General features: G+C 39.8%; 1 protein-coding gene across 1 annotated transcript in view; it reads right to left on the reverse strand.

Annotated features, from left to right (window-relative positions):
- apbb2b (amyloid beta (A4) precursor protein-binding, family B, member 2b) overlaps nucleotides 1–19,636 on the reverse strand; it is a 54,421-nt gene that overhangs the window by 10,279 nt on the left and 24,506 nt on the right. Inside the window, exons 5-13 of the mRNA XM_015032266.1 lie at nucleotides 10,923–11,167; nucleotides 10,516–10,647; nucleotides 9,514–9,585; nucleotides 8,486–8,536; nucleotides 7,535–7,620; nucleotides 7,181–7,241; nucleotides 5,950–6,096; nucleotides 3,914–4,041; nucleotides 3,271–3,331 (exon numbers count right to left, since the gene is read on the reverse strand). Of these exons, the coding sequence (XP_014887752.1) occupies nucleotides 3,271–3,331; nucleotides 3,914–4,041; nucleotides 5,950–6,096; nucleotides 7,181–7,241; nucleotides 7,535–7,620; nucleotides 8,486–8,536; nucleotides 9,514–9,585; nucleotides 10,516–10,647; nucleotides 10,923–11,167 (983 nt within the window). The remainder of the gene's footprint in view (nucleotides 1–3,270; nucleotides 3,332–3,913; nucleotides 4,042–5,949; nucleotides 6,097–7,180; nucleotides 7,242–7,534; nucleotides 7,621–8,485; nucleotides 8,537–9,513; nucleotides 9,586–10,515; nucleotides 10,648–10,922; nucleotides 11,168–19,636) is intronic.

The raw sequence follows: 19,636 nt of genomic DNA on the forward strand, positions 1-19,636 counted from the left end.
CACACACACACACACACACACACACACACACACACACACCTTTTTTAGAAAACCCTGTTTTCCTACTGAAAGACAAACTCCTTCAGTGGCCAAACAGGTTCTATCACAATTTCTCTGTATCTTGGTCAATCAACTCTGACGAGGTTAGATGAGGACATCAGATCTCAAACAGCTGGACAACAACTAACAAGGTGACGTCTGAAGATAACAGGCTGCACTTCTGCTTAAGGTTATCAGAGTCAATTTGAATACAGATGCAAGTCACGCTAATCAAATGTGAGCGAGTTCATGAGGCATAAATGTTTTTATCATGTCCTGGAAAAAAAAAACTTGAGGACGATTGTGGACCAGTCTCAAGCGTGGTGATTCAAAATTCAAAACACACAGAGCCGATGGTCTCTTTAAGCCAATATCCTCACACACATTCAAGCATTCCTGTGTGTCTGCACATCCAATAAAAAAAAAAAAAAGATTGTAGCCCCACACAAGGACACAGGAGGTCAACCTGTGTATTTGCGGAGGGCGATACAGGATATCAAAAGCTACAGTGGAAATCAGGAAAAAATGAGATACAGAGGAAATTAAACAATAAAAACTAACAGATATGACAGAGGAGGGATTGTTTATGGGAGGAAGGAATGTGTTTACCTCTCTCTGTGTCCAAGGAAGCATGAGAGGAAAGGAGGACAGTTAGTAGAGAAATGGAAAAAAAACACACACAACAATTGACTCCAGCAGTGGGAGAAATAAGCTGCAAACAGCCAGGCTAACACAGATATCTTATTACATTTCAGCCAGTCACTTCTCATCTTGTTTGCAGCTGAAAAGTTTTAGAAAAAAAAAAAGAGTTTACTCAGAAGATTGTTAAAAACAGATATGCAAAAAGACAGTGAAGTTACAAAGAAGATTGAAGTGGTTGAAAAGTGAAGAAAAAAAAAAGATAAAATCCTGGCTTTCGCTAATTGGCTGCTCAAGTTTAGAGTTTCAAAAATCTCAATTAAAATCACGTCATTTTTACTTTCACTTCAAAGTTACAGCCTGCATTATACTGGTCTAGCACATAAACTCTACAAAAAAACCACTAAAGTCAGGTTACTTGCAACATTAAAAAGTTAAAAGGGTGTGCATACATTTGTAAGCAAGTAAAAAAAAATGCAATTAAAGCAGATATTCTAAGAATGTTTAAAATTACGGTGAAGACAAGTGTAAAAAAAACTAACTACAGTCTGAATAAAAATAAGAAGTTATAGAAAGGAGAAGTAGAGAAACGGGGTGAGCGTCTCATTTCAAATGTAACATGATCATTAGGTTAACGCTCGGTTGCTGAGGGAGCCTACAATCCTGCGGCGATAAGTAAGTTTCACAGCATATCAGGAGCTAGTTGGTCACAGAGGTGATAAAACAGCTACAGGCCTTCACAGCAGTGAGAGAATCAGAGGGACAAATGAACAGAACCGTCCCTGCAGCAGAGGAACCGCTATCACAGAGGCACTGACAAATCAGTTGTCGTCGGGCTTAATCGGCCCGGACGGCTGGCCAACCAGTGAACACTTTAAAATTTTATGTTTTTCTTGACTGTGCATAAGGGCTCCAGCCCACCACACACCGCGCAGGACTCGGATATGTCACACAGCCTGTGCTCCACGTTACAAAATCTTACCATCAACTCCTGTCTCACCACATGATTGAGCTGTAGGGGAATTTTGTCAGAAAGGTTCGAGAGACATTTGAGCCCAACACTAAATAGACGGAAAGTTTCAGACGCCAATGTGCTGACTGGCAGAGGCAGACACTGCAAAGGAGGGAAAGGAGACGGCAGTGGAAGCGTTCACGGTTGGACAAAAGAGGACTGAAGCCGAAGTGTTCAGTCACACTGAATGATTTTTGTTTTTTTGTTTTTTTCTTTCAGAAACTTTATGTTCCCGCCAGATATTGTGAATATAAAGTACTCTTTGGTGATGGAAGCTCTAAATCAGTGCTCTGTCTATTACACTACAGCCACTGAATACATTTTGTGAAGAAAGATTTTGCTTCGGAGAGCCAATAATATCACAGCGTAAACCAGGCTTAAGTCCTAAAAACAACAATACTCCATGTGGACACTGTTACTGAGTTAAGAAGTCCCTAGGTGAGTTATTTTCTTTAGTGTCATTGAGATGTTTAAAATGAAGTCAGGAGAACCAAGGAGCTGTACAAAGACCTTGTAAATTAATCAATCAGGTTGCTGGACAAAGAGAGCAAGACATTTAGCTGCAAACAAGAAGGCTTAATGAAGTCCAGATAAAAGTGTTCCAGTAGTTTATTCTTTTGAGGTTTAAAGCTCATTCAGTTATGGAACATGTTGTTTTTGAAAATGTTAGTAGAAATTTGGAAATCTCAGTTATGGTAAGGACCTATACTCTTGAGTGTTAGTGATGCTAGCTGAGCTAAGTGCTAATCCGAGTCGCAAAAGAACATTTAAATCTTAAACTCCAATCATTTTGTCATTATTTTTCAAAACGGTAAAACCATGTTTTATAGCAACTCTCGTCACATACACAGCTTCTGATCAAGTAATTATTGAACACTGACTTTAACCTAGAAAAATTACATTGCAATGCTGTTTCTTATAGCTTTGTATATAAAAAAAAATGACATCAGAAATTAGCCAGTAAAACTTAAAAGTCTTAAGTTAATGTACAAACTACATGGGCAAACTTTTTATGAACCTTAGTACTGATTGCAATAAATATTTGATAAACTTTGATGTCACATTTTTTACTATTAATGAGAAAAAAATGAGGTGCATTTTTCCACCTTAAAAGGAGAAAAAAATTTCTCTTTTCATTTAAAAATCTACAGATTTACATTATACATTCCAGCATTTCAGTCGATCTATTCAGTCCCTCGCAACAAAGCACACGCGCCCACTTCGCTTGAGTTTCTTCAAAATCGCAATAAGCATGCATCAGATCAAAAGATGCAAACGCAAATCCGAAGCATCAGATTAGAAAACTCTCAAATTTGAGGTTTTTCCACTTTTTTTTTTTTTTCCGCAAACGCAACAGATCAGAAAATGATGGAATCAAATATACTCACAGAGGTCTGTTTTCTTCTCTCAGCGCGTAATCCTGAAAACTGGAGTGTCTCTACACACTCGCACCGATTCTCAGTGATGCTGCAGGCTCCTGCACTGCCTTTAACCTGTCCGATCCACACCCTGGTAGAACTAACTAAACCTCCTCCTCTCTGGCAGCTTTTTCTCTCTCTCTCTCCCGTCGGTTCCCTCACCATGCCGCCCCCTCCTCCTTTTGCTGCAGCTGAGCTGCTCTCACTGCTTTGACACTCCTGACTGTCGATGTGTAAAAGACTCGCGTTAATGTCGTTAGACGGAGTGATTTTAGGTCAGTTCAGTTGTTCTGGAGGATTTCAGATCGAATAACGAGGTGCAGTCATGTGTGAAGTGATTGTAAAGGAATTCCCACCCACTCCAGTCTACATCATCCTTTGAAAGCTGGTTTTTTTTTTTTTTTTTTTTTGGTTTTGCTTGAAGCAGTGAACAGCTCCCCCTTATGGTCACAGAGATGCAGCATCGCTGCGAAAGGTGATGGCAAATGGACGGAAGGTGTAGTAGTGCTTTTTCATATCCTTTCTGAATGAACGTTGGCGAAGAGCCTCCTTAAAATATTCCTTTCGTTAATTAATCTAGCTTTATCATCAATCATGAACTCCATCCTGTCCTCATGACCTTTTACTGAGACGGGAGAGTCGAGAGAATTATCAAAGAATTAAATGTTACATTTAAGAAAAAAGAAAAAAGCGAGCACAGAAAATAAATGCCAACAGACAAATGAAAGGTAACTTGCACCACTGCATCTTAAGCCCAAATTACTACTGGAGTAAAGAAGGACAAGAAAGTAGAACTGCAACTGACCTGCCATTGTCCCGACCAACACCCCAGACCCGGATACTGGCAATGGGCTGGGAATGAAGCACGCTGCGGTCCATTGGGTCGACCAGGTTCAACATGTTGTTCTCCAGCACCAAGTACATATCCTTCCCCTACGCACAAAAACACACACACAGATGAATAAATCACTCACATATCAGAGCAGACAGTCCTAACTTCCTGCTGCTGTATCAGAAACATTTATGTACCTGTCTAATAAATACAGTGTTCCTACACACTGCTGGCACAAGTTTCTAGATTTCCTTCCTGCATTTACATAACACATCCTGGGCATGTGATGTGGGTAGAAACCATTTTTACTCTAAACCCAAGACTAAAAACCAGAAGGTTCCCCGTAAGATCTCACACTTCCTGTCTCTGATAATCAAAGCCGCTCACAGATGAACAACAAGTCTCATCTTAAAGTCAGTGTTTGTTTTGCTACTTCAGATAACGTTGATAGTTTTTTTCCCATTATCATTATTGCTTAGTTGTTAATCTTCAACTATGAAAAGCGATGAGGTTGTCTTTAGATGTGCTGCACTACATGTGTTACTTTGGTAACTTTATTTCAAACCTTTTGCTGTTCTGCATTCGACCAGACTCGTTTTAAGGACCGTAAGTCAACCCCAATATGAAGCCTCATTCAAATCAAGGTTGAGATACGTCTGTAACTACGTCTTTCTGTAAAGCTCAGACTGAGCCTACAGAGGAGAGGACAGAGGAGACGTGGCAGAACCGTTGTAGACTAACAGAGCAGAATGGTTGCAGATATTCACAACTGGTCGAACTGCGGTCGTCAAAACAAAGTCAAAGCAGACCTTCAAAGTGCTGCTTGGATGCAATATTTGCAATACATTCAAAATTCTGCTTTTCAACACTGCATTTTGTCATTTGGATGAACCTCTGCTGTGTCTTGTCCTGTCACCTGATAGTAGATCTTAGAGAATAAGATACTAAAATGTACAAGCAGTCGTTTGGTACATTGTGCTCGTGTAAAAGAAAGAAGTGTGTCGAAAATCAGAGCTAATCACAATTGATACTGCAATATTCAGTGATATTGCAATCCAATTGATTCCCAATTGTGCAACCATAAACAGCTGGGTGCGTGACCCAACCAGCCAAGCCTTGTACCCACAACTAGGTGTATGCAACACTCCATAAATACAGGATGATCAGAGTGACTGTCGCTCAGTAAATCTCGTCTTGTGATCATTGAAATAAAGTCATGTGAACTTTTAAAAGAAGAAGTTTGACTTAATTTCCACCTCTACATCTGGGGGCTTTGCCTGTAAGAGAATATGTTGCTATATGATCTTAATGAGTGTGTGCGTGCATGTGTGTGAGTACATGTCCAGCTATCCTATAGCGGACCCTTTCTGGCATATTTACTAAACCAAGTGGGTCTTATCTGGACCATAGCCCAGTCCTAATCTGATGTACCCCATTGTGTAGGGTTAGTGGTTACGTTTAGCAGCATGATGTGGATTAGGTTTTGGTTAATCTTAGGTTTAGGAATAGATTAATATTGGCTAGGTTTGGGGGAAATGTCTGGATTAGGCATAAATGCAGTAACTAAAATGATTGCAAGGCAATACAAAGTTCCAATATGGGTAGAAATATGAACCTGTGTGTGTGCGTGTGTGTGTGCGTGTGTGTGTGCATTCCTAGGTCTCTAAATAAATTATTCACTCCTAAAATAGGGGATGGATATAAAGGGCTATCAAAAGGGAGAAGAAGCTCTCTACCGCCGTGTCCTGTCAGTTCACATTAAATAAATCCACAGCACAGCGAGCAGCAAAAACCCCTCTTACTCTCTTCTTTCTCCTCACACTCACAAACCCATTGCTGTCATCTTGTTTCCTTTTTACTTTATACTAATCTTTCTTTAATTTTTAATTATATATATATATATATTTTTTTACAGAGACTTCTTACCTCCAAACTATTTTATTTTAATCATTTAGAAAATATTTTATATACTCAAGACAACGTCAGATATGGTACGCAGCGTCCCTCACCTCGCCCCAGATGCCGACGGTGTCCCGTATGTCGTTCTTGCAGTAGGACAGCTGTCGGATGCAGTTGTTGACGGCTACGCTGCTCTTCCCGGGGGCCAGGTCCTCCTCGGCCATCTCCACCCAACCCAAAGAGCGCACCGCAAAACACTGCAAACAAAAGCAGAATATGAGCGAGTTACGCAATCGGCTTTCAGAGATGCATGATGATGAAACGCATACGACATGTTTGTTTTACCAACGGTCGTGGGTTTTAAAGCTTTCTATACCGCTGTTTACTCCAAAGTAAACATAGAGCGCGCGGAGAAAATCATGGACGTGACTCAGAATGAGCGGGTGAGAGTCGAGTTACAGAGATTAAAGACAGTTTTAGAATAATCAAAGTAAATGTGGAGTTCATTACCTTGACTTTGATAGAAGCAGCTACAAAATACTGGAGTGAGCTTTAATTTCTGATTGCTACCACATTACACTAATTTAGCTTAATACCACCAGGCTAAACAACCGTTTCAATCTACAATAAATCTATGCAGTAATCCAGCCAAATATTGAGTTCACATTAGCCTCGCTGAATTGGACTGCAGACGAGTCAGCATACTAATAATCCAGTTACATAATAAATCAACCGGACGATGGAACTGTTTTTCAATTAACCTTAAAGCCTAAAGGCTTCATCATCTGGATTCTGGATTTGAACGTTTTTAAGACCACAGCAGGAAACCCACAGATGTTCAACAAGAAATCATCCACTAGGGGGCAGTATTGCCCAGCTAGACAACTGCAGAAGACAGAAAGACATTAAATACCTTCTGTATTCAAATAGGCTGCAGACATTATTTAAATGATTTTCTTATCACAGCTTTATTCTCTTAAAAATGACATTCGGTGTAACTTTTTTTTTATTTTACCCATTTTTAACTGCTTCAGGTATTTTTCATGTCCAAGAAGAAATAAAAAAACTACTTTATAACTATTTGGAATCCTGAATATATATATATATATATATATATATATATATATATATATATATATATATATATATATATATATATATATAAAACAGAGAATACTTTCATGGCAAGATGTCATAATATATTGAGAATGACCTCTATGTGGTTGTGTAGTTACAATGAAAACAAAACAAGAATGCAAAGCTACCAAACAATTTAGATTCTTCATAACATGGATGCAAATATCGATGATAAACACACATGAAGTCACAGGAATTCCTAACCTTAGCTTCTGGGTCACTGTTTACACTGCTGGACTCATTTTCCTCTGTGGTTGGACGATTCCTGAGAAGAAGGAAAAGATGCCAGCTAAAATAAAAACCTACATAAGATGAAGGACAGAAGAGCGCACATCAACAAAGGCTCAGTCTAATATTTAAATTTATGGGGTTTATTTTTAACACCTGATGCCAAGGAAGTCTTTGGACCACCTGAATGATGGTTGGCAAAATACTTACAGTAATAAAACAATATAGTGTATATATAGTCATAAAAAAAAGTGGATAGCAGTGATATGATTCTAAATGCTTTTAACAGTCATTGAAATAAAATTTGCTACAAGTTTACAATCATTTCACCTGAGCTTGAGAGAAGCGTAGCGAAGCGTGGCGCCCTCAAACTCCTTCAGACTGGGGTCAGGGTTCACGGTGGCCGCCTGCAGGTCCTGATGCACAGAAGTAAAAAAAAAAAAAAAACGTCAAATTGATTAAAACAGTCCAAACAAACATCACTAACCTACTTTACACCTTAAAAGCTAAGCTTTTAATAATGAATGGCAAAGTCATGACACCTGTTGATGAAATGCTTCGTCTTTATATACAGCCGAGGTTTAAAAAAAAAAAAAAAAAATGTTATTAAGACTGTTATTAAAAGTCATTTCAGTAAACTTTCTGGAAAACTGCCAAAATGTTCACTACTGTTTGACAGTCGTCAGTATTTTATGTGGATTTAAGCTGCTACACCGATGACTGACCTGATCGTTTTACCACAATCTGTTACTTAAAGCCCTAGACTTTAGAGAGGGTGTACTTTCTTTCCTCATTACAACAAGAGTTCATTAAATGGATGATTTAAATCCCTGTGGGTGTTGGACCGAAGAGATACAAACGTTATAAAAACCAAAATGCAAACATCTTCAAGTCGCTCGGCATGTAACAGCATGCATCCATGGGCCTTTGGTAAATGAGAGAAGTGGTTGCACAGTACAGCATGACATGCTACAATGAGAAACGTTAATCATTGGCTACACACAAGTTCACATTTTCTATGTGCAAACACATTTATAGCTGCGCAATTAGGATGAAAAGATGAGCATTTTTTAATCACGAGTAAAAAAACCCAAAACAAAAAAAAACAAACAAAAACAGCTAAAAGTGTTACTGCAGCCAGATAACATATCCTGGAATGAGGTGACGTTTATGATGAAGCATCAGCCACGCATGCTGCTGCCCAAGCAGTGAAATTCAAACGTGGGAGGGGCAGGACAGATGAGGAGCAGAAGTCACCAGCGTTGGGTGCGTAATACTTGCCTTCCACACTTCACTATCAATTTTGCCTCCAAATTCACTCCACACCTGCTTCTACACAAAGCATTAAGACACAAACACAGATAGCGTTGGGTTGACACATGGAAGTCAGGAGGAGGAGGACGAGGAGGAGGAGGAGGAAGAATCAGAGGAATAAATTCAGTCGAAAGTCATGTGAAATAGTAATTGACAGTAAATACAACCGGGCATTAGGGGGAAGTCTTTTTTTTCCCCACAGAGGTCCGGCTTCATTTGGCAAACTTTTTTCCCTTATAAATGAAACCATCTTTTGAAAATGACTTTTTGAAATTAATCTGGTTTATCTGCCTGATATTCAAATTTGATTGACGATCTAAAAGATTTAAAGGGTGACACACAAAACAAAAAGAAATGAGCTTTGTAGTCATTTTCCTCTGCACTGAACATTCACATCTAAAGAAGGCATAAATATATAGCTGCTTAATGTTTACATTTACTTAAAGTGAAGGCGCTAACCACTGGTAGTACATGGATCACCCACCAGTGGGCATAAGACAAGTATAGAACTAGATACAGTAGATCTGCTGGTGAAGAGGTAGAGGTCTCTGAAATATGCTAAAAAAAAATGTTGTTTTTTAGCATATTTCAGGAGCGCAATAATGGTGTCAGTATTCTCTAATTATTGTGCTCCTTTGTAGCATTTTACCTCAACCCTAATAATAAACTGTTGTTTAATATAATACACACCGTTACAGAATATGCCTGTGACCGTTTAGGAAGGTAATAAAACATTTTTAACCTTCAAGAAACATTTAGATCAGTGAAAGTGTCTTTTTGTTATTTTGAAGGCAATCACTTCAGAATGCATACAGAACCACTTTGTGTCAAAATAAGAATATGGAGTACTTCAAATAAAGTCTCTTACGAGTTTTTATGCTGTGTCTGAAGCAAAAATAATGCAAAATCAGACAGGAATCAATTGCCTCGTTTTTGCCACAAACAAACTGTTAATTACCGAGGGTACAGGACGAGCTACAGATTTATTCTCCTACCTTGTCTTCATCTTCATGACATTGAGAATGATTTTCTTGATCGGGCGTCTCCTGTAAGGACGTGGAACGAGGCTAAAAAGGGAAAGAAAAAGAGAAATTCAATAAAATCTGGAACATAGTGAACAGGATTCTATGTCAGTTTTCATTGACATAGTGACTCCAGCCGGCGCGGCGGTCGCTCTGAACAGACTGACGTGCCAGAATCTCATTTGAGCACATCCATCCGTCAACATCGCTCCATTCTCCCTGGATCGATGTTTTATCTAGACGTTGCTGCTCTCTTATCAGCCTCCTTTCCTCTCTTCGCTTTACTCCATCATTCACCATGATCAACCAACTGATTGTCGCAGCGCGGCCGCGTTCGACGCGTGAAGCTTCAGGGCCACAGTTTCAATAAAGAATGGGAAACCGTAATAAATGTACGCAGTGTTCTTTACAGGTATCCAAACTGCTTCTAATTTCTAACATTTTGTTGAATTGCAACCACAAACGTCCACGTTGCAGACAAAACGTGATACATGTGTTTTCAGATTTTTCTGACAGCTACAAATCTAGAAAGTCTACTCTGATGCCACTAAATAAAGTCTTTCAGTGATTAATTCTGCAGACTTGATTTTCTATTCTATGTCATCAACCTTCTAACAACTGCGGTCAATTTAAATAAATAAACTATTAAAAGAAAGCCGGAAGAAGTCATATTTTCAGTTTTCCACAAGAAATGTGAAGGACACAGGACACGGGGTTGGATGAGACTGGGCTATAACTCTGAACCGAACTTTGACTAAACCATCCCCACCTTAATGGTTAATTAGTGCTGGGAGCCACAAAACCTGTGGCAAGATATGATAATCAATGTTCTCCATCTAATACGACCGATTTCGAGTTGTTTTATAAATATATGCATTTACAAAACTCATAAAAATGACAGTGAGAATATTCTCAATGACAAGGAGACTTTGATTGTTTGTCCAAGTACAAATTAACAGATGGTCTAATACTTACAAAGTAGCAGCTGTTGACAAATCCACATGTAGGGAGAGTGGACTCATGACTGGACAGCGGCTCCACTGAGCTGTCGGAGGTTGTGCTTCCCGAACGAGTCGACGCCCTGAAGAAGATCTCCGTCTGGCATGACATTGTGTTTTAAAAGAAAATTATTTATCATATTAAGAAGAACAGCAAGTATAACATACATGTCGTCTATCAGGACTTTTTTCTTGGGTCCCAATCTCAGAAAACGTCAAAAACTCATCTAATCATCTCAGTATAAAATGCCACATGTGAAAATATTTTTTCCTTACAAAGTAGATTTGGATTTAGAAATCATAAACCAATTTCAAAACCGTATCAACGATTCAGCAGACTCATAAAACAACAAAAACAACCAAGTTCAGCTCATGTCCTCTCACCTCGTGGTCGGGAGTGGCCAGGGGGCTCGGGGAGCCCTGGGAGTGTTTACGCGGCACGGGGGCCGTGGGGTCAGCCAGGGCCGGGGCCTCGTTCTGCCCGGGTGGAGGTGGACGGGCGGAGGGCCGCTCCCACTGGGTGGTGCCTGTAGGAATGTGCCAGTAGTAGATACCGGCCATGTCTGTGATCTTCTTCCATCCTGGGGGCAAGTCGGGATCGGTCTGGAACGACTGCTCACTCCAGATATCTGCAGAGAGATTAAAAGCATTGAAGTAAGATGTGCAGGTCCTTCACATGCTTTTCAGACAGTATTCACAAGCCCTTACGTCCCTTTCAAAACTAAATTCTGAAATCAATTTCCACAACGTGTAGAAAACCAGAAAACAATTTGCTGCTTAACTGAAATAATCTACGTCAAACACCAAAAAAAAAAAAAAAAAAGACAAATTCACAAATAACCACACTGGTACGACTGACTGCACAGAAAGTTGCTCTTCTGAATGATCCAGTGGCTGAAGGAACAGCTGTCCAGGATTACAAAACCACTCTGCAGCCGTCTTTTAAATAAGCCATGTCTCCATGTTCTCAAGCAACACAGACAAATCTTGTTGATACAATTATGCAACATACACACACACACACACACACACACACACACACACACAATGGTCCAGACCTATTTAGAGAAGTGATCATACAGGCAGAAACAGAACAGAACACAAAAAGTACAACCGGACAAACACTGGGCTCAGTTTTAAAACAATAAGGAGATACATTTGAAACGCACTAGTAAAAGAATAGCATACATATAAAGACATATCATTACTTAATGAGTCTTCTTCTTCTTGGAAGTTTAGATTCATTCATTGGTTTTATTCTTTGTTTTCTTTTCTTTTTTTTTAAATAAACGATCTCAAGTCAAACGCTACGCCTAAAGTACCCATCATCAAATGTGGGAACAGGCAGACTCTGAGCAGCAACATCCCAAAAAACATGGATGTTTCTACTGTCTGACTAATTCAAGTTGTATTAGATTATTAAATCATGGACACCCTTAAGGAGGAGCTCTATTTTAGAAAAGAGATCAGAAGTAAAATACACTTTTGAGGGAAACAACTAAACAAGCTGGCAACATGAGCTCTGTAAGTATTCAGCTCCAGTTTCCACTTTGTCACATTAAAACCTTGAACCTCACTGTGTTTTGGAGCAATTGTATGTTAGCCCAAAGCACAGGAATAACCAACTGTGATGCAGAAGGTAAATAATAAATTTCTTTCCAAATGTTTTGCAGTTGAAAATCAGCAAAAGTGTGGTATGATTTTTGTACTTATTGCCCCTCTGAAACTCTAAAACCCTGAAATCAAGCTTAAAGCCTCGTTGTCTTTCAACGCTACCCACATCTATCCTCTGTATGACTCAGGCAGGAACATGATGTTTAAAATGATCTTTCCTCCATTGTGCGCTCGGTTGAAGCTTGGAGGAAACACTGAATGTAAATCGTCGCACGCAGAAGCCCAATGAGGCCGAGAAGTGTTTGTTTTAAAACGGCACCGACTGTCTAAAAACATGTGAGTTCGCTCATCCGCTGTGAGCGACAAAGACAAAACGTCCTCTAGAGGCGCGTTTCCACTTTGGGTTCCTGGAGGGTTTCACTGCAGAACTTAACTTCCCAAAACCGTTTTGCCGCCCTTTGCTGATTGTTCCTTTTATTCTGTAATGCAATTACAACATTAAGCTTGCAGGAAAGAAGAAAAGATAGGACAACTTCCACCGATATTCACAATCGCATATGAAATTACAATTTATGACTATTTTTGTTTTGATTAAGCTCTGAATCAGAAGAAAACGGCTTTAATTCGTAGGAATTTTGTCTTAAGTAAGCAAACCCTGTGAGACGAAGCCCGTCTAAACATTAACCACTGACAAACATGCAGCAGCCGTTGCGCCATTCAAACTTAAAATTGATGTGTAATCAACAAACCTTACCAGTTATTGCTTTAATCTGGATCTCAGAGCATAAACACTGCAAAGTGTTCTAATTTCACTGCTTAAAATCTCATAAAGGCTTTGACGAGAGCGCAACCCTTTCTATGTTCATAGATCTCTACTGAGATTGGTGAATTCGATCGGCATAGTTAAATACAAACTCTGTAAGACACAACAATGTTCAGCATCTGTGGCTGGGTTTAGAGGTTGTGTTTGCAAATAAAAATACGGATTTAAACTGTTTGCGGTATTTCTTGAAGCTGAAGCCCTTCTCAGCTGGCAGAAGGCAACATCTGCTCACAGAGCAGTTGACCGTAGCCGTAATTTACGGGGCAGTAAGACGTTTAGAGGAAGAGCAAGCCGCGCAGTTACCGAAAACACACTCGCGCACACACTTCGCCAGAGAAGCACGCACATTCACGGAACCACTGACGGCATGTTTGTGTGCAGAAAGTGGAGTTTGCAGATAAAGTAGTAAAAAGAAAAGGACGCCAGGCTGCAACGCAGGTTCTAGCAACTCATAAAGGTGATATAAGCTCTGAAGGACTGGCCAGCTGGAACAAGTGTGTGTGTGCGTGTGTGTGACTGTTGTGATTGCAAAGTAATCTTAAAGTGCTGATGATGCTGATGAAACATGTTGCCATGACAGCAGGCCATATGTTATCATTATGACTTGGTCTATCCTGATTGAGATGAGACTGTAAAACATGTGCTTACAGACACACACACACACACACACACACACACACACACACACACACACACACACACACACTACAAACAGGGTTAAAAAGACATCCAATTATAATATTCACTTAAAAGAAAATGCAAATATTTAATGTCCTCAAAAAAGTTTTTATATGCCACATTTTATCATGTTAATGATAAACTTTACCTTTTTTATTCCCCATAAATTCACAGACACAATGGAGAAGTGAAGTGGAAGATAAATGACGCATACAGTGTGGTGGATTTTGCGTTTAGTCCATAATATAAATTCACAAGACGCTCAAAATTTCTCATTTTCATTTTTTGGTATTTTTTTCTCAAAAGATTTCTACTTAATTCGCCTAATATTAGGACTTTATTCTGGTAATATTAAAACTTTATTCTTGTGTGACTGTATTCTTGCAATATTACGACTGTATTTTCATAATTAATAAAAATAAAATATCTTAGCCTGGCCCCAATATTCCATCAACAGAGTTGACTTGAATACAAAGTCCAAATAAATAGAAGCTGTAAAACAAATGGTAGGCACTGGGCCCATTGATGGAAAATAAATCCAGCTTTTCAAAAAAAAAAAAAAATCACATTTTCAAATCTGATTAATCAATAACATCGATTTATCGCCATGCCCTATAAAAAAAAAACGTCCACCGGCTACGAATAGTTTTGCAGGAAACGGCATGCTGACGACATGAGGTGCTGCCCTAGACTCCAGCGTCTTCCAGAGCAAGGAACTGCGGAGCAGTTTCTGCTGGGAGATGGAGTTCTATAAGCCGAGGGGAAGAAAATAGGTCAAAGCGAATGAGGCTTCAACGGAGAGAGGCTGACTGTCTGGGGTGATCAGGAGGAAGGACTGTGACAGAACTCAGGCCAGCGTGAGACGAGTGGAAACAGATTACACCATGACGACACAGAAAAGAGGAAACACTGTTGGAGAAAATGTGAGGAGAGCTGAGGCTGTTTTGAATCTTTGGAGGCTTCATCGCGGATCAACACCATCGGCGGCGGTCTCTGCAAACGCTGTGGGAGCCGAGGGACGACTTAGCATGCATGCGATGATGCACGCTGCTGTTGAAGTGCACTTAGGATGTTGATTAAAAAAAAAAAAAAAAAAGCCACACATGAGCAACAGAGGCACTAGCCTGTGACAGCCCCCAGTTATTACGCAGTTCTGTGCAAGAATACAGTAAAGCAGAGCAGAGGGGGAAGGGAGCAAAACACCTGAACACACACACACACACATACACACACACACACGTTCCCCTCTGGCAAACACTGCCATGCATCCTCCCCCTCTGTCAGTCTCTTATCACTGGAACGATGCGGCATGCACAGAGCAGACAACAACATGAACTTCGTGTTGGAGGAAACACGGATGTCTACGAATCTGCACATGCACACTTACAGAGACACACTCAGACAGCGCTCAAACTCTAAGCCCACAGTGAAGCCTCCAGCAGATCCCGACAAATCCACCTACCCTCGTAATTGACAATCACAATGGCCAGCATATAGTCTTTCCCCAGCATCATAGTTAGCTAGCTGCCTCTCACAGCCAAGAACCTGCTGCTGTAATCAAAGCAAAAAACCCAGACAGACAGAAAAAGAGAGACAGAGAGAGAGAGAGAGAGAGAGAGAAGGACAGAGAGAGAGGGGGACACAGCAGAGAGAGGGTTGAGGGGAATGAAGGAGAAAAGAGCCGTCGGTGGTCGTATTCAGATACGAAGCAGATTTTCTGAGAAAACAAAATCTAAAAAAACAGGCTAAAGCAGCGCTGAGATAAGTGCAAGCAAGACAGAGAGAGAAAGAGGCTGAGACAGAGGAGAAGGGAGCGAGGTCGCGCATCTCCTGCAGTTGAACTAGGTTTGCTGCTGTTATTGTTGTCTTCTAAGTGGAGCATCAAACAAAACCCGTCTCCTTTTTCTGTACCCAAACGAGCACATCTGAGCACACAGTGATAACTTAACAATGGAGTACAAGCAAGCCTCTAATGAGAATGTTGATCACCTTTTTTTTCTTCTCCACCTTCCCTTTTGGTGTGCATCAGATGTAGAAGGAATCCAATGAAGAGGTGGAGGAGCACAGATCAACAGGATGCCAAAGAAAAGCTGATGTTTTTCAAAAGACATTTCGAGACCGACTGTAAAACACACGACAGAAGGCTGCTCTCCTGTGGGTGCTTCATTTTTGCCTCCGTTTCAAGCAGCGATGTCCTGATTTGAACCCTGGTGGCTCTGGGTCCAGCTCGGAAGCCCCTCACAAAAGTTCATTTTGTTAGCTGTACTTCCAAACAGACATGTGGTGCAGTTTTTCAGAGCACATGTTTTTTGACAACACTTGTTTTTTGGGGGGGGTTTTATGAAAACATAGGGCCGGACGATGTAGCTGAAAACCACATCATGATATCAGGGTTTCATATCAGCCAGTGTCAATAATTATTGATAAGTTAAATATCTGAATTTCTACCAAACTGACGGGATCGTTTCATCCACACCATTATTTATCATGTTTAAGCTGTTATGAGGCTTACGGAGGCAGAACCTTAAGCTGTTGCAGAGCAAGTTACTCTGCAGGTTGTTGCTAGGTAACCAAATGAGTTAGCGAGTCAGTTGATGTCACCAATCGGGCTCGGTTGGCGCCGTCAACATCTCAGTGTTTTTAAGCAAGTACATGCCAGCGATTTTCCAAAATATTAAAATTAATGAATTATTTTGCCGGGACTCTGTACTGGCTGAGGGCATCAGGGGCTGGAAAACAACTCAGACCAGAACATCTCTTAATTTGTCATACAGTATGTGACAGCTGAAGGATATTCTTAGTCATGCAGGTTGTGGTCGTCATGGAGGTTTGATTAGAGGTCAGCTCGACTTTCTCTTGTTTCTAGGAGATGTCATATCTTCAAATGTAAACAACCCTCCAGCTTCAGTCCATCGTCTTGAAACTCAGCATCGATTATTAAAACTGAAGGTTTTCAAATAAGAGCTGCGGCGTCTTTAAGAAACGAGGAAGACCCGTTGCTTTCTGTTCAAGGAGCGAAAAAGCTGGCGAATGTATGAGAAATGAGAAGGAAATTTCTTAAATAGGACACAAGTGGCTCTCTTTAGTTCTGCATGCCTCTGTTTTTTCATCAAAGTCTTCGACTGTGTCTGTAATGTACAAAGCAAGAGGTCTACTAAACCTAAAGTCAGTATTTAGACGATGAAGTACAATGAAAGCACAAAGAACAGGATCTGCAAGCTTTTTAGTTTGTGTTGGTCTTCTAACAAAAAGTATCTGTCTGTTTTTTTTTTTTTTCAGTGATGCAAACTCCAGTGCATGAGCATAAGTACCATAATGTCAGAATGTTCAATGACAATGCATTTCACATTTAATGCAGAGTTGGGTAGAACTGTTTAAATGACCAAGAAAAACAGTTCTAAGAACTTTGCATTACTGTTTAATAATATTAAAATATCCAAAGCTAAAATACTGCTAAGGTATATTATTAGTCTTAATTTAGTATTATTTATCAGCAAGGTGTTTAGGAGAAATCTGAATCTACTTAGTGCAAACAACTGGGCTTGTTAAGTCAGAGTGGTAAAATCTGATTAATCTTAGTAAGAAGATATATGAGAGAAGCAAACTGTTTTAAATCCTATAATTATTATTATTCACGTGTCTAATAGTGGGCTGCACAGTAGGTAGCACTGTTGAAAGCAATTTTGATTTAGTTATGTTAATGCTGTCAAGATTTGTTTTTTGGCACCAAAATATAAGTAAATACATCTTTCAACATCTATTTTTCTCCTTTTAATTAGTCAGGACAGAAAGCAATACAACTACCACGATCGCAACCCAATACTTTAAAATAAATATAAACAAGAACACTGAGATGAAGCCTCAGAGATCAGACAAGTGAACTGTGTTGCTCAATAGACGGTATGGAAATTCAGAAAGATCTGCTGCTGGCAATCAAACTTGCAAAGAAATGAAACACAGACGCTCCGAGTCTTCAACTTGACAGAACAGTGAGTCATCGGGGAAGCAACAGGGGAGGGGGAAAAAAAAGCTCTACATCCGCAGGACACAAATTGGTTTTCGGCAGTGAACAGTGTCAGAAATCATGGCTGAAGAAGATGGAAGTATTTCATTTGTCTGATGGGGCCCAAATGAAAACTTTAGCATCTTATTTTAACACAATGCTGACAGGATACAATGGGAATATCAAAAGATGCTGCTCGGGACTTTAGCAGTAAGTGCTTTGAAAGAGGACAGGACGACAAAAGAGCTCGTTCTACATAAAATCCAGGCAAAGAGAGAAACTGCCAGACACAGTTTTACCACAGATGAATTTGAAAAGACGTCTTAAATTAGAAAAGACCCATTTTCAAATTACAACGATGGAGCCTTACATGTTTATTCAAACAAAGTCTTATTTCCTAAGAGCTTGGGCGATAAATAAAAAAGCAAAGTGAAATCCTATTATAAAGCAAAACACAAGTCGTTTGATTTCTCATTCTCAAAAAAATGCAAAAAAATAAAAAAATCTGGAGGGCACAAAATATAAAAGGGTAAAGGTCACAACAGTCTGAATTTACAGCAACATGCAAATGAATTGGCTCTTAGAGGTGCTTGGATTGTGGGCCAAAGTAAAAAAACTTTACAGACTCAGCCATCGTTAATGAGTGTCAAAGTGCTGTAGTTGAAAGCCTAATGGAGGGAAAGCAAGAACAGGACTTGAACAGAAAACAAAGTGAGTTTAAATATTGACCCGAGATCAGCTATAACATCTGGATGGTGCCATTTATGAGGAAATGTATATGCAGATGACCAAGCTGCTGTCTGACAATGTACAGCTGCTAGTACATTAAGTATGAGTTGCCTGCACTCATAAAAGTATCTCTCTGCCAAAGCCAAACAGGTTCTGGTAGAGGCAGTGCGATAGTGTGGGGCAACATCTCCCTCAATGGGGAAAAAAAAAAAAGGCTTAGAAAGCAAACTCACTTATCCTAATATTTTATGGTGCTATTGTGATGACCATGGAAATGGCAATAAGAACTACTTATTTATTACTTTTCTTTTAGGTAACTGTAAAAGTGTGACTGTATGGCACGGCAATCATAGCCCATTTAGGACACCGGTCACATAAAAATGTGTGATTTGTATCACTAAAATGATTGCTTTCAATCATATTTTCAAATTTCTTCAAATGTACTGATACACCCTTATTGGACAAACAGTGGAGCAAAACAGTAAAACTAACAACCTGCCAATACAGAGTGTTTTAGGGGCTTTTAAACATCATTAACTGGAATTTATTGTGACAATGATAAATAAAAAATCATATCGTGATAGGAAATTTATCACGATAAGTGATAAGCGATACGATAAATGCCCACCCAAACATGAAGCACAAGTCAGTAGCAGAAGAATCTGCTTGGCTGTGGTTGAAAGGATTTGGCAGATTTTTCATTGGAATAACTCAAACACTCAGCTCTGCCACTAAACCCAGAAATGCATTTTCTAACTACTGTGGTGTCATTTAAAGGGGACGCACACAGGCTTTCCGACAAGATAACATTTAATGCCCAGAAGCTGTAAAGAAATAACTGACCAATGAAAAACATCCGTTTTTCAAAGTAAGTGTGTGTTTAATATAGGAGGGTCTTTTTAAAAAAAAAAAAGGAAAAAAAAAACAGACCTCCATACCATTTAGTAGAAAAATAAAGTCAGGCAGAGATTTTGTGTTAATTCATCGCATATGGGCAGAGCTGACCGACTAACCACCCATGAGGTTACAAGGCCAGTACCAGGAGAGCTCAGAGCTGCAGCGTTTGTTATTCTGTAAATGCATAACTGTTTCCATGCGCCGACACAAACAGAGTTACCATAAATGGAAACATGTCATCAGTGAGAGGATGGCTGCAACCACTACAGAGCACACACACACACACACACACACACACACACATGCATCCACGCGCACACACACACACACACACACATGCATCCACGCGCACAC

This window comes from Poecilia latipinna, unplaced genomic scaffold (assembly GCF_001443285.1).
Source record: "Poecilia latipinna isolate Pla-1442-1.1 unplaced genomic scaffold, P_latipinna-1.0 Scaffold237, whole genome shotgun sequence".
NCBI lineage: Eukaryota > Metazoa > Chordata > Actinopteri > Cyprinodontiformes > Poeciliidae > Poecilia > Poecilia latipinna.